This window comes from Xiphophorus couchianus, chromosome 5 (genome assembly GCF_001444195.1).
Source record: "Xiphophorus couchianus chromosome 5, X_couchianus-1.0, whole genome shotgun sequence".
In the NCBI taxonomy this organism is placed as follows: domain Eukaryota; kingdom Metazoa; phylum Chordata; class Actinopteri; order Cyprinodontiformes; family Poeciliidae; genus Xiphophorus; species Xiphophorus couchianus.
Window position 1 is genome coordinate 20126148 of NC_040232.1, and position 16408 is coordinate 20142555.

At 37.0% G+C, this 16408-nt stretch overlaps 1 protein-coding gene across 1 annotated transcript in view; it reads right to left on the minus strand.

Annotated features, from left to right (window-relative positions):
- The window catches only part of LOC114145135 (neuronal acetylcholine receptor subunit alpha-7-like), a 41465-nt gene extending 25617 nt beyond the window's left edge, over nt 1–15848 (minus strand). Inside the window, exons 1-4 of the mRNA XM_028018542.1 lie at nt 15420–15848; nt 8012–8151; nt 5625–5669; nt 288–397 (exon numbers count right to left, since the gene is read on the minus strand). Of these exons, the coding sequence (XP_027874343.1) occupies nt 288–397; nt 5625–5669; nt 8012–8151; nt 15420–15489 (365 nt within the window). The 5' untranslated portion in view covers nt 15490–15848. The remainder of the gene's footprint in view (nt 1–287; nt 398–5624; nt 5670–8011; nt 8152–15419) is intronic.
- Between the last annotated feature and the right edge of the window lie 560 nt (nt 15849–16408).

The window sequence follows — 16408 nt, forward strand, 5'->3', positions numbered from 1 at the left end:
GGTGATTGTTGAACCTGGAAGTGAGCTGAACAGAGTTACAAATGTGGCCATCAGACGAATCTCTGAATGACAAAATGCAAGGGACAAAAAATAGATGAAAGGAGCAAACAAACCCGTAAAATAAAGCTGATTTAAAATAAAAAACATTTATAAAACAGTAAAACAGAAACCCAAGAGATGGCAATGTTTGCACAATAAATAAAGACAGTCCAAAGCAACTAATAATATGAAAAGCATAAAGGATGACGCATGCAGGAGATAAGAAAACAGACACAAACAGACATTACCTGTTGTAGAGAAGGATATCTGGAACCCAAACCAGATTGGAGGGAAAGCGAAGATTCTGAACTCCAGGATAGTTCTCTGGGTTCCAGGACAGATAAACATCCGTCCAATGCTGGATCAAATTGATAAGAAAGCAGATCAATGAATTTGCTTTACAATGCGAAAGTAAAAAAAAAAAAGTTAGGTTTCTATTGATGCTGTTCACATAGATATATTTAACAGAAACAACACCTCTCTGTCTACAGCTTTGGATATTAAAATGTTAATTCATGAGCAGATGCACCACCTACGCTTAATCCTATTTTATGATAAATGCTGACACAGAGAGGTACTAAAAGATCAAAATCCCTCAAAAAACCTCTTCTTTTAAATTTGATTAACCTGAGGCCATCAAAAGTCAAACATTTCCCTATTACACAGGCTATTAGTTGTTGGCTGTTACACTTTGTCTCTAGCTCAGATAATGAATGTTGCCACTGAAAGTCTGCCAAGCCAACATTTGGCACTGCTCCCTGGAATCCCATCTGAGGTTGGCTCAATTCAGCAAAGAGCGAAGTGAGTCTAGCTCCACAGCATTTTAAAAGCACACACTGCTGCTTTTTTTTATTATTTATGACAAGTAACAAGTTAATCTGTCATCTGTAGTTATATGAATGTTGAGTGTTTTAGCCTTTGAGCATGTTTTGCTTTAATGTTCTTGTATAAGAGTTGGGCAGATGGATGTAGGCACATGTTAAACCTTTAGGGTCCCTTCTCCGTGGAATAACCAAAGTCCCATATTTAAAATGGCCACTGCATATGATGGACATCTGCTTAGCTTCCAATGTACAGTATGTTCATGTGCGTAGTCGTGCATGCATGCAAATAGTATTCTTCCCCTCCATTTAGTAAGATTTTGCCTTGTATTAGTGGGCAAATGTTTTTTTTTTCCAGTAATAAAAGTTCTATTTTTTTCTGAAACATTTAATTTGTGTCTGCTGACATACGTTTCCACTGAGGAGGCTAATGACAAACCTTGAAATGTTTGATGTTTCATGTTCCTTGGCTGGAAAAGCACAACAAAGCAGTTAACCTTTAACTCTTTGGTCAGGGAGGTGGACATTATCCGCAAAGCAAGGCAACATCTGTCTAAGAATAGTTTTGGAGTTATGTAACAGGAATTTCAGTAGGCATCACTAACTTGAGACGACCATAGTTAAAATAGTGTGATAATTGCTCTGCAAATCTATGATTACTATCAAGTTGTTTTAAAGCACAAGATACAAACGGAACAAATTGGAAATCCAACGGAAGCAGCAGCTAAAGCTGTGAAAATAATTTGATATGTGGCACTGATTGCTTCGTGTCTTTTGGGTGATGTGAGCGTCTTCCTGGTGTTCATCTCTTAGCATACTTTCACTGTTGAGCCTCTTCAACACAAACCAGCAGAAAACAGATTCCGGGAATCTGTATGGGTACAGAAATATGTATTTCTGTTTGCTGTATCTCTGTTCACCCTCAGGAAATGCATGTGAGTGAAATTTGATTGGTGGTGCACAGCAGTGCAACCAAAAGACTTTTGTCTGGCACAGACGTGTCCTTCAGATTTACAGGTATCCATACCCTTTGCATCTTTTCACGTGCTGTCACTCTACAAATACAAACCTAAGTATATTTCATTGGGACTTTTTGTGATAGACCACTCCCAAAGTAGCATGTAAATATGTATTGGTAGTCTTTGGTGACGTCTGACATAAAACACAGCTGTTAAGTAGAGGAAAATGATTCATGTTTTTTTCTTCTTTTTTTAAATAAAACATTTTACCCAACCCACTTTTCAAAATAGCAGTCTATGAGCATCAAATGTCAGACGTCACCAAAGACTACCAATATATATTTACATCTAGACCATTATAACACACATAACTTGGATCTAAAACATGCATTCATAATTGTGTCTGTATATTTAGGATTGTTGTCATGCTTTAAGGTACACCTCAGTCCTAGACTCAGTTCTTTTGCAGCCTCTAACAAGTTTTGTTCCAGTGTTGCCTTGAATCTTGCTGAAGGCTTGCATGCCTGGTCTATGGTATTATCACTGTTGTTGCTCATGGTTGTTATGGTGTGTTCGGCACGTTAGTTTTTCACTACAGTATAGCATTTTGCTTGTAGTCCAAAAAGTAACATATCTGGAAAAACACAGAAAACATCAATTCAGCTAATCCTACTCATACTGCTATGCTTCCATACAGATTAGATTTGTGCATAGGTCATAATTGTCGAGTAAATAAATTCCCCCACTTTAGTTAAGGTGTCAGGTACCCCATGGTCTCTCCTCACAAGTAACCATGGACCTTTTGGCTTCTTCTTTGATTAACTTTCTCCTTCTTCAACCTGTTTCTTAAAGTAGGACACCATGTACTGGTAAGTTTGCAGTTGTGCCATGCTCTTTCCATTTCCTGATACAGAATTCATTAGTCCTCTATAAGGTGTTCAAATCTGTTTATAACCTAATCCTGCTCTAAATTCTATTTTCTACATTTTTTGGAAGTCTGTAATGCTGCTTACTCTTTAACATTCTCTAAAAAAAACCTCCGAGGTCTTCAGAAAACATCATTTTATTTTCTAATCAGAATACTTCTGAAAACAGTTGCTTGCACTGGATTTTATTTAGGGGTAAAAGGATAAAACAGACTGAATACAAATGCACAAAACATTTTTCAGATTTTTCTTTGTAAAAGAAAAAAAAAAATCTAAACTATGCACCATTTTTCATTCACTTGACAATTAAGCATCACTTTGTATTTGCCATTAAAACACAACAGATTATTATTAAAATAAATCCCTAATTCTTTTGCAGTGCATGATATGCATCATAACTGTAATTATCTTTATCATTCGCAAGAGGAGGAGAGAAAAGTAGAGCACAGATATGAACAAAAGCTAATCAGATTACAAATTTTCATGTCAGGATATGTAATTTATTCTCTGTCGATCACTCATGTTTCATAAAAATCCTAATATCATCCAGGATGCAGTTAAGTTAAATGTGCCTCTTTTCCATCTAACTATCTGACTGTCTCTGGCTGCATAATCCACTTCTCAAGTCTCCTTACAATCCTGCTGCATCTGCAAAGACCCCATAAGCTACTGCACCAAAGTAGATGATGTATTAAAGAGGTGGCTTCCTGAATAATTGAAACATTCATAACCTGTAAGGCAGTCAGCAGCCAACTCAACCTTGACTGTATCATCTCTAATGGGTTGTTCTGATCTGCTGTAATAATAAAGATAAGGATGTAAGGATGTTCTACATACCTGGTTCTACCAATGTAACATTTTTCCTTACATGCAGGAGTGAAACCCAATGTCCTGTGTGTAAGACGTTTGGTTAAATTCTTTTTAAAGGGACAGTGATTTTTTTTTTTTCTCAAAGTGATTACTAACTGCACATGGGAATGTCATGAGCTTCAGCTGTAAAAATGAGAAGAAAATTAGTTGAAAACATGAAACTGAGACTATAAGTAACAGGTTCATCAAAATTGTATGCAGCAAATTAGAAAATTGTTTTCTTATGATGCGTGCTAATATTAGCTGTGATATTCAGATTGTAGAGTTGGATTCAGGCGTGAAAATACCCTAACAGCATTATACTTAAAATTATATAGAATCTCAATCTTAATAATGAAAATGCCTATAATGGACGTTTTCCCTTTTTTACTTTAATACTGAAGAATACTGTTTAGTAACTGCCAACCTACAAAGTGTCCAGAAAGACTATACTGAAGGAGCTTTTTACTGGAGAAAAGCACATAGTGTCAAAAGAGAGCTGCAGATGTATCAAGCAGTTCCGTCGGCCATCATATCTGAGGACCTCGCCGCTCGCTGGTGGAACCATCAAAAGACTTATCCCTTGCTGTCAGATCTTGCTTTTTCATATTTATGTGTTCAGGCTTCTTCTACACCCAGTGTACGCGTGTTCTCTACTGCAGAAGACAATATTTATCTAGAATGCTTGAGCATACTGCCTAAGAGGAGGTTATGATCATTTTTCCACACAAGAATTGTTTATGATTCTATTCCATGCTTGCTGCTAACCTGGACTGGATTTTACAGGTTGTTCTTTTTGTTTGTTTTAATTTTTTTTACACCAGATTAGCCCATCAGTGGGATCTCAATAACTTGTTTTAAGTGCCTGCTGCATCAGATACTAATATTTGTAATTGTGTTTTGATCAGCTTTTCAAAAACAAAACTCTCTTATGAAAGTGTACTCTTGTGAAAAGAAGATTTGTGGCAGTTGTGTTGCAGTACATACAGTATGTTTGATATTAGAAATTGTTAAACACATTCCAATACATTTGACATACTGGAATATGTTTCCAATATGACTGGAAAATTTGTAAAATTATCTTCTGTGTAAAGCAAACTGAACTCTGCTATGCTTCTACCTGCCAAATAGGTTTTTCTTTATTATTCAATGAGAATCACACACCATCCTTTTCACATCAATACCCATAAACCAGGTGGTAACTTGGTGCCCAAACATATCAGCATTCAACCCACAAAATCAGTCGAGCATACCACAAAGTCAGTTAAGCAGAAATATGACGGGATAAACAGCTTTATTTTGCTTTTATCTTTTTGTTCTGTTTTATCTGATGTCAAAATTATTATTTTGCTTTCGAATTGATTTCTGAAAAGAATCTCAAGACATTTGTTCATTCTGGGTGCAGAGGTCAAGAACTGGTGGGATTAGTATGACTGAAGTTTGCCCATTAGCTTCCACCTACAAGTGCAATAAAAAGAGAAATACAGATTTTTAGTCCGGTTTCAACAAAAGGTGAAGTGTGGACTGCTGACCCCCCAATCAACTATGAAATATTTGTGAAGTTGTGAATAAGAAGTTCCCAATTACTGTTCCTGTACAGTTCTAGACTACAGATTAGTTTGAACGACTTGGCGTTACAGCTCCTGCTTTGTTTTCCACTGCCTCTGCCTGATGTGTTGTTTATCTCCACATTTACTTTTATTTTAAAAGTAAAAGATGATTATTTACCCTGACGCAACCCGTGCTACCTTGATTGTTGGACCATCTACAGTTTCAGCAAAGGATGAAACTCCTGAAACAATAAGGCTGCTTCCATATTGCTTATAAACCTACGGAGCAGCTCTGCATCACATCAGCTGCCAGTGATGCAGAGAGGTTTTCCTGATCCCTTCATCCTCTAAAACACAAACAAACATCTTGGTTGAATGAAAATAATTTTAAACCTAAACCCGCCAAGGGCATAAATAATTTTGAACTAAAATGTAAATGAAATACTGATCACACAGTATTTACTGAGCAAAGAGACATACCAGTTGCAGCCACGCGTTTGTAATCAACACTTGGTTCTTTTCATCCTATAGGGGGACAAGAGAAGACAGAGAGGATTGTCAGCTGGAAGTAGAACTGGCTGTAAACAGATAGTAAATGAAAATATGCTACGGGGAGAGAGAAAACAACAACAAAAAAAACTCTGCAAGGTTGGTTAACATGATTCGTGAGATCATGAGAATAACTGGCTGTGAAGTTAAAGCTGCATCCCGGATGAGTCAGAGCTGATGTGTTCTCTGAATGACAATGATGCGCTCCATCTTATTTAATGCAATGCTATGTGTATGCCCATTTGAGCAATGCAGCAACTGGAGTGAAATTACACATTATGAAATGACCAAAAGAAAGCATTTTATACAGGGGTGGCTTACAGAGAGTTCAGAGAGGACAGTGGTAAGGTTTCTGTTTTTTGTCATGAAAGCAGAAAGTCCCAGACCACTAAAGCCAACAGTCTGGGAAGACTGGAGGTAAGATTCAGGAAGCTGGATTAAGAATAACTAAAGATGAGAACAGAAATAAGTCATGTAGGTGCTGCTTGAAAAATATTCAAGAGCAAAAACACTTAAAAGTTACTAGAAGTGATTTGAGTGCAAGTTATCTATTTAATGTCTAGTAGGTCACAGCTGCACTGTATGCGATTTGTTCACATAATATTTTACCCATGATGAAAAACAGTCTAATGCAGCCGGCTCAACCCGCTGAAAGCATTTTGTTTTATTTGACTGCGATAAAAATCTCTCAAACAAAAACTTCTCAACGGTTTTCTTCCTTATCCCTTCCCTTTCATCTTGTTTCATGGCTTTTTTGCTCTCTTTGGAAATATGAAAATCGGTACAGTGTGAAACACTCAGAGAGGTTTGCTTAGATATACAAAGAAAGATCCCACTGGGACATTGAAGTTTTTCTGCGCTTGTGTTTATGTTTATTCATATATACATATATATTCAAATAGCGAATTAAATGCTCAAATGTTCAACATATAGGTAAACTATTAAACAAAATTCAACTTGATTTATATTTGGAGTTAATTTTTTGCTGACATTGCGTAGTGACAAATCTGTGTGTCTGTCTGGGCTTTTGTTATCATTTTTGGTGTTGGACTCCATCTGTTGGCCATAACCTGACCCAGTTTTATGGTTACAGAATAACACGGGAGCAGATGGAGAAATCAGAGACCACATCCCACACAAACAAACCCACAAGAACAGCTAGATTTACATTATTCACTACTGCCCAGGAAGTATTAATTTATTTGGTTTTTCCAGCTTATCTATTATGTATTGTGCCATCAAACCGCATGACAAGGGATATATACATCCTTCCGTTTTCTATACGTGCTTAATATATGAACACACGGAAAATATGTAAAACATGGCTTGTGACAAGTGCTACTATAAAATAACAATCTATGATAGTAAAGCGAGGCAAAGTAGCTACATAATATGATAACTGAAAGGGGAAACATCTTTCGTCTAACTTAATTAGTTTTTGTTTCCAGTTTATTATTTTACAGCACTGTAACATTAGCTAATGTTGCTTAAGAAGTTGTGAGTTGACATTAATAGTGCAATAGGCAGTCTACATTGCAAGTTGGCATATGCTACTTTCTATTATACGGCATGCATAAAAAGATATCTTATGACAGGGCTGGGTCAAGGATGTGACTGTCAGATTGTTTTTTTTCCCCCTTTGGTTGAGTGCTCTGTCTAAGTGGTGGGTCTAAGCAGCAGGAGGTTGTGTGTTGTCCTGTGAGATGGAAGGTATGGAGAACAGGAGGAAAAACATAATGAAGAGCAGCTGAGCACTGATGGAATAAAACATAAGGGATGTCAGAGCAGCTACCTAAACTACAGATAGGTCTTTGTCAGAGCTGCAAGCTTGACATGAAAAAGATTGGGCAATGTGATTCCTTTTATATTTAATGGTGTTCAAGGAAATGGAATGTAGGACACAGGAAATGAGAGGTATGGTATTTTTATGGAAGCACCTAAAAATGTGAAAGTCAAGACAAAGAAAAATTTATCCTCTTCTTGGTTTAAGAAGAGGGTAAAACCAAAACTCTACTACCTCATTAGGCTGTATGAGACTCATTAGTGTCCAATATTTCATTTTGATAAAGCTGTGGCAGTTTTAATCAGTGGAGGAAATAAAAACTTGGTATAAAAATAATAAATGTTAACTTTTTTCATTCCAAAAATGTCCATCATGACAGATTCTTTTCATAATAAATTCTAACATTGGAGAACAGGAGTACAGTCGTTGGAACGAGTTTCACAGAGCAATCAATTGCTTCTTAGCTTTAGATATGCTGGTTAAAATATTATTTTGCATTTACCTAAAATATAAATTGTATTTAACAAACACTCACCACGTCAATAATCTGTAGCAATGTCAGGCCAAGTTCCACAAGAATAGGAGCAGAGTCGTTTTGGACTGGTCTCTCCAGACGATTGTAGTTCAGCATCAGTTCACGGTACAGTTTCCTCTGGTACACGCCGCAGTGACAAGCTGGATGGGACAGATGGACAGTTACTGCAGGACATCTGGCAGGGAACCAATTTAGAAAAGAGAACTATTAGAAGGTAAAGGGTACTAGTGGTTTATAGTGCAAAACAAGAAGCAAGATGAAACACACCAACACAAATCTCACAATCATCCTTACTTGTCATGTTTTATTAATTCAAACAAACACCAAAGATGTCTGCTGCATTAGAAACCCTTGTTTAAAACTAGGGTCTCTTTACAAAGAAAGCTGATCATATATAACTAGCAGCACCAATGAAAAGCATATAAACCCAAATAGAGTAGAGGTGATAACCATGGAGAGTTGGATAACAACTGTGAAAAGAGACAAAAAATAAATGTCAACGTTCATGTCTAGTTATCCACATCATTTATTAAAACATCAAACTTATTAATTTACTGTATATAATCTAATCTGCCTGCTTATTTGTATTTCTGACATTGTTTCTGCAAAACTAACCCTCAAAAGAAGAACAAATTAAATCAAAGTAAGCATATTGCAATGAGCCCATTATTAACTCACTAAACTTTAATTTGCTAGTTGTAGTTTCACTGAATCGTCGTTGTATTCATTAGATCTCAAAAGAGTGTTTTCCACAAAACAAACAACCCGTGCATCTGTACCAGGAACGAACGTTACAATGTATTCCCTTTGCAAAGCAAACTCAGTTATTCATGAATGAGCATGAATTCTCTTTGGCACCATGTTACTTAAATTGTTTGGATATTTTCAAAAGACTGTTTAAAAACCTCACAGTAACCATGAAATGTTTAATGGAATAATGGAATCTGGATGCCATAAAACAAACTTATACACTTAGAACCTGTACAATATCTCTGCAGGTCACACAAAGTAGTTTTTAATTTTTCACATAATTTGGTCCAAATATTTGAAGCAACTTGGATTTTTGCACAGAGATTGAATGAAAGGGAAACTTTCTCTAGTGTCCAGCAAGTGACATTTAGTGGTCATTGCAGTAGATTAGACCATGGCAAACTGTAGTTTGCTGGATTAATTTAAATTTATGGAGGCCAGGTTTCTTCTCTCCATTGTGATTGGCCCTCTTATATTACCACATCCATCCTAGGATGCTCTGTCGACCCAGAGACATGCATTAGTCTCCCACTACTTGTGCATAAATCTGTTGGTGAACAGTGACAGACTGCTGCATCCTAGCTGCACAAAGCAGTGTTACTTTATAGCCATCACTACTCCTGACAAACTAAGTGTTTATATCGCTGCTGTTATTTGCAGGGATATCAACCCTGCAGTTTGAACCTTTTGTTCACATCTTGTAAATAGCTTGTTGTCATTTTTGACATTTCTTTTAATTTAAATATGCTATTTTCAAGAACGGCTGTTAATTTGCCCTTACTGTACAGGCCCTTATTTTTTTAAGTTGTCAACCTCTGTGTGAATATGCATGCTTATGCATATCTTTAACTTGCTGATAGTTCATGTGAATTTCTCCATGGATCTTTCTATTCTATTCTTCTATTCTATGTAATAGTATTGTCTCTGCTTTTACATTAAGACATTCCAATTGGGAAAAACACATTGCCTTTAAAGAAAAATTCCATAAAATTGAAATAAAGTTACTTTGACCACAATCCACTACAGGACTGCTATCAGGAGAACATTCATTTGTCTTCTTAAATGTTTCAGCCCTCAGACTCACATTTTAGCTGCAAATGAAAAGATCTCAGCCCTCGTCTTCCCACTGACCCCAATCCAAATTAGCTCTTGTCCCAACATATTTTACCAATTACCAAGTGACAACCAATATATCTGTGTGGCCACAAAACTGTGTGGCTGGCTTATCAGCTAATGAAGCAAAAATAAAGAAAGATGCCCCCTGCACATTCGTGTGCGAAGGTTTTGGCAAGTGTCAGATTGGGTATCCCTAAATCTGGGTTTGAAAGGAAATCTGCATAATAGGAGAGCATGTAAGCCAACAGAATTATGGAGAAGCACTGGAGTGGAGTGAACCAAGAAAAGACGTTCTGAGTAGCAGACAGTCCTGTCAGAATGCAGTGGCAAAAAATACACACATCTAAGGGGAGGGCAACATATACAGCACAGTCTTCAACTTCAAAGTGGAATAATTATTCATTTCTGCAATTTTATTTCCCTGTATTATCAAATTAAGGGAAATTGGTTTTGTATTTTTTCTTATTAAGTGCAAATACTGAGTTGCTGCTACAACAGTGATAGGTGGCAAGATCCACTTTTGCAAATTACACCAAAGAATTAGTGAATGTTTTGGAAAAATCTAAATTGTGCACATTATTTCATTCCTAAAAACAACAAAACCATCAAAAACATTTGTAGTAGAAACATTAAACAGGGGCAGACATACTGCTCAAAAAGCAAATAAGTGTTTTCCATGCACCCGCTGATAATTTTATGTAGCAAGAATCCTTTTTTATGGGTTTATTCAATGGGCATTTTAGTCATGCCTTTCACTAAACAATACAATCACTGACCTGCAAAGGTTTAATGCTTGTTTTTGGGACACATTTCTTCTTCACGTAGGCATGGTGTTGAGATTGAGAGCGAATGCGAGATCTCAGGGTTTGTTATTCAACCACAATAGCTGTGCATCATTAACGCCAGTAGCAAGCTGGAAGCAAGCTGCTTCTAAATCCACCATTTAACTCTTCCTTTTTCAAAATGAGGCTTAAGACAGCACATCCACTTCACATCTAGTTTCCTGATGACAACTAGAAAGTCTACCACAGGGCTGCTAAGGAAGCTGGATTGGATTTAGTTTGCATTTAAGAATATTTCAAAATAGTAGAATTTTGAGAGAAATCTAAAATACATTCCTCACAATAAACACATGGCTTGTCTGATGCCTACATGTTAAAAGCAGAACTTTAAGATGTTGCAGGAGAACGGCAGATTTGCATAAAAGAGGTCTCCCTTCAGTGCAACTATACTGCAACTAAAATAAAGAAATACATTTAGTTTGAGTCTTTCACTCTTCATGGTACATCCTGCCTTCAAAATAATTATTTACACTCTTGGCATTCCTGCTGTTCCCATTCTGTTTGTCACAGTGACAATCACAGTTGTTTTCTTTCTTACCTGTTCTTCTTTTCACATAGCCTTAATACACTGTCAGTGTTTGTTTCTAAAGAAAAAAAACAGCAATCTAGTGTATCACATCTAAAAACCCTGCTGTAGCTTTAGAAACTGGAAGGCAATTTTAACAAAGAGTAACAAGGATTGTCACTAGATTGAGTTTTCATTCTAGTACTAGAATGAAAACTCCCCAAGTAAACTGTGGGTTCAATGTTTTTTAGCTTCACTCATTTTTTCCCCACTATTACAGTCAATAAATGAGCTATCAAAACTGGATTTAGGCTTAAATGCTTTATGAGAGAGAAAAACTATGCTAAATTATGCATTTTAAGGAAGTAGCTGTCATCTGAATTTCTTGTCACAAGTCCCAGATGGCAGGGAGTGTATCTGATGTATCTCTATGTTACCACCAGACGTGATCATGATGCAACAAATCCATCTTTATTGGAACATACGTATCTTTTGGTCTGGCCCAAAACTGAAATGCTAGATCATCATCAAATGGCCAGAGCATGTCTTTGTATGTCTTTGAAACATTTCATAATTTGATGTGTGACAGTTGTTCATAGCTGCAATGAACACAAACATGTCAAAGTTGACTTTTAAAATGGCTGATTCTAAATGGACTTGCTTTTTAGATTTTGCTATAGCATCCTCATGTCATGCACACATGAGATGTTTTCATGACCTTGGAGTTTCATACTCAAAAGACCCTATTAAAGATCTTTGTGACGAGACAGTTATACCTAACATGATACATTGTACACGTGATGTAATATATATATATATATTTATTTCTTCTTGGCCACATAGCCTCTGATGACAATCCATTACGTCCTATACTTCTCCACCTGCTACAAAGCATTCCCCAGGCCCAATCTCCCTCTAAGTAGTCATTTGCGTTCTATGTCTCTGTTTGACCCATACACTGTTTAGATTCCTGACTATTTTTTGCTGTTTTCCTATACATTTATCATCCCTTTGTTCTTTATTTAGCATATCAGTAGTTCCAAACCAAGGTGAACAACCTCAAGATATACCATGAGAAAGCAGCACTGCTTGCTGTTTCAGAGTGACTTGTGGCAGACTGAGTTCCTGCTGAGAGAGGAATGAATGGGACAAAATCCCCACAGCAGAAACATATTTTGATTCAGAGAAAACAAACAGCCTGTCTAACCAGAGAGAAGCACTAATCACAACTCTATCCTAGGTATGTCTGGTGCTCCAAGATGATAGATTAAAAATTTACAGTAATTTCATCATTTTTTCTTCTCAAAATTAAGCCATCATACAAATTCAACACAGTGATAGTGCGGCTTGGTTTAAAATGGGCGACTAGGAAAAAACATATTACCCAATGTGCTTCAGGCATCAAGTCAAGATAATGCTAAATCAGTGATTGAATTGAAATGCCTTCCCATTGTGACTCAATAAGTGTTGTGAACTCAGTGGATAGGTTGATACACTGAACTGGATCAACACCAGTATGATGATCTTGATTTGCTCACACTTTTCAAACTATACCTTCTCTTCAGGAGATGCATTTTGGAAAAGCTTTTACATCAACATAGAGCAGCTGTAAAAAAAAGAAGAAAAAAAAAGATAAAATCTTTATACCCCTTAAGCAAAGTCATAACATTTTTATAACATATCGGTTTTTCCCTCATTTTACCAGATCAGCATAAAGCTTTCAATGACCAGGAGGGAACTCCAACAGCTTGTAGCTTCAAGCAAAAAAAAGGGGAAAAAAGCGGCCACTTCATACCAGTAAGCCAAAGACGGACTTTTGTAGAGTGAATATTTAATGGATCCCAAAAGGCAGGTCAGTTTACAGACTGTAGTAAGTTTAAAACAGTAAATACACTTGCAACACACCAACTAGGACCAGTATGCATGAGCAATTGAAAAACAATCTGTGGTCAGAAAGACATTAGCTGAATGTCTGACAAGGATAATTAAAATTTGAGTCTGACAATTGCAGACTGACAGTCCAGTTTTATCTGTCTCTTGAAAGTTAAATTAAAAAAAAGTCTGGAATGGTTAAGCTAAGTTTTTCATTGGATTATTACTACATAATCTTTAATGCCACTTCTTTCAAGATGTGCACAAAGAAAGTCTGTGCAGCAGCCTTTTGAAGACATTCTATTTCATTTCAAGACAGTCAAAATTAAAGGTTCTGCTCAGGGGGAATCCCCTTCTACAAAGACAGGCTGAATATTGATCAGCCTCAGGCAATCTGCACATAGAGGAGACTTGGTCAAGTTTTAATACTGAATTAAAGCATACCGTTTTGTGAAATGTGCTTTGAAAAATCAATGTCAGTCCAGAATATGACGGGGAGCACAATTATGCATTTCAATTTTTTGACTTCCCGATCCCCTCTAGACTCCCATTTTATGATAAATTATTTTAATTATAGCTTGAGCAAAATCCCCAACACTTTCAAGTCACGTAAATAACTCCAGAGGGTTTACTGCCTAACAATATGTTTAGTTGTGCATTTCTCTGAAGCCGATGAGAACTGTTCCACACTGCAATTAATAATCAGCAAACATGGACGATTAAACAAATCACATTAGGTAGTCAATCTTAGCTTTGTCTCGATTACATGCTTTTACATTCACTGTCTTGTGTAATACTTGAAATAGTTACAAATGTACTTAGTAAGAGTTTCCTAATCAACATTGTGGATAAGTGTTTTGCTGAGTTGTGTGCCCAGGCCTCAGAGGGTATCCTAACTGCATCATTTTGAAGATAGCATTAAATCTTTCTGAACCATAATCTCTCTAAGAACAAAGTCTTTTTTTATTGAATTTACTGACATGTCATTCTAAATACCCACTAATACGACCAGGGCCCTTTCTCCAGCAGTCATTGGGCAAGAGGTGGGGTACAGCCTGGACAGGTCACTAATCCATCGTAGGGCAACACATTGACACACAGGATGAACTACCATTCATGTAAACCCCACCAGTGGCGGTTCTAGACCAGATTTACAGAAGTGAAACAAATATATCCCCAAAAAACCCCAGCAAAAGCAAAGCAATATTTCTTTGTTTAATACAGCATGTTAAGTGAGCCAAAGAACCACTCCAAAGCTGTAAGTCAGTCAAAATCACTACCAAAGGTCAAATGTCAAGAAGAAAACTGACCACAAAACTCTGATCCACACATCTCTACTTCAGAGTGATCTCATTTTGATTTTGTATGAGTGTTATATTCCACTTTTATTGAAGTGTTTTATAGTTGGTTTTCTCAGTATTCAAATGAAATAAAACAGCATACAAGCAACATTTAAAAACTCTTATTTCATTTTCTCCTAAAATCCAGACTGTCACTTTTGTGTCAGACATGTTAGATTCCTTGCAGTTTTTTGCAATGCTGCATCTAACGACCTAACTGGACTGCATCAAGAACAGGACAGCAAGGTGAAAGATTAGCCTCTTCATAGTTTAGCCTTAGAAACCTCTAAATAATTGATTCCCCCCATCACCTCAACAACCTTCACTGTCCTTATTTTCAAGATATATATTTTTTTTCATTATTTCAAGTTATACCAGACACACCAAAACATTCAGTGTCTTATAATGCTCAGTTTTGTGTGTGTGGTTGTATATGGATTGTTTATTTCTATTTAACAATTTGTTACTGTCTGTGCAATGACAATAAAGCTAGTTTTATGATGTAGCCTGTGGTAAAGCATTTTGAATTGGATAAGCAGAGTCTGCAGCTGTAGATTATAAGGACAGACCTCATGAACTCTAAGCACCTGCGGGACGTCCTCCATATTGAGAGGCAGATGTTGCGGGCAAACAAGGGGGACTCACTGGTTTTTAAGCACACTGATCCATAAACTTAATATATGACATTTGTTTCTCAACAATTAAGCTGTGGAAACCTATAGAATTAAATTCAATGAAGAGCGACGAAAAAAAAACAAAAACAATGCAAAAACAATTACTTTCTGACTGAAAAACAATGACAAAACCATCCACCGTAAAACCCCACAGGATACCCCTTGGGTACAGGTCTCATGCCAGATGTGGCCACATCTGGCATGAGCGACAGCAGCTCTCACCTCTCAGAGACATTGCCTCCCAGGCGAAACAACAGGGAAACATGAGCATTTTAACAAACGTGGCCTGAATAGGAGACGGTAACCCACCTTGATAGTAAAACGTCGCCCACAGGTAAACTCCAACCAATACAGGTCCATTGCTTTTCCGAAGCTCCATCGCAGCTTCAGATCGGGAGTCCCCCCCTGAAGCCCGCTGGAAATGCCAAACTTGGAAGGAGAGGAGCCTTGACAGACTGCTGGTGCTGCTCTCCCTCCGCTCGGTCTCGGTCCTCCTCGTCGGATGCTCGGGCAGACGCGAACACGCTGGCACATTCACACGCAGGATGTCTGTCTCTTCGTGTTTGGGTCGACTGTCACTTCAAAAGTCACTTTGAATCCAGCTGCCCTCTCTCTCTCCCTGCGCTCAGATTTTTTCTTTCTTTTTTTTTTTTTTTTTTACATATCAGATATTCGGAGCTGAGCGAAATCCTGCAAACTTCCTCAGGTTTGTCACCTCCGGTCACATTAGGCTCGTTAAAGCAGGGTGACTTTCAGAGCGCTGCTGAATCTGCATAATTTCAATAGCTCTCTATCAGAGGGGCAAGCCACGCCCCTTCAATCTAACTAACCTTGAAACTTTTTTTTTACTCATGCTCCTGATTTATTGTAAGACCAGGAATAATTGAACTGTTTTATGTTGCCGATCTGATATTTTATGTTTTTAACACAAATGAGAGAAATGTAGTTTAAAAAAGTACTACTAAATAGTATTACTATATATGTGCTTTTACTTATTTTAATAGAGTTTTGGTGAATTATTAATATCCCTTCAAACACTTCACTTGTGCAATTCATTTGTGGTTCAGTCAAAAAAAAAAAACTAAATATAAACTGGCCTGTTGTAGTCAATGTTTCCTGTCCAAATGTAGCCTAAACCTTGAAAGTCTGGCTTGTTTAGCTTATGTGAGCAACTTTTACATCTTTTCATATACATATTTCAATGTCAGTTGTTAACTTTATGCCAAATGCTTTTACATGTCATTTGTATTTTTAGATAAACGATCATGTTTTTTTTCCAGACATTTTTTTGTGTGTGA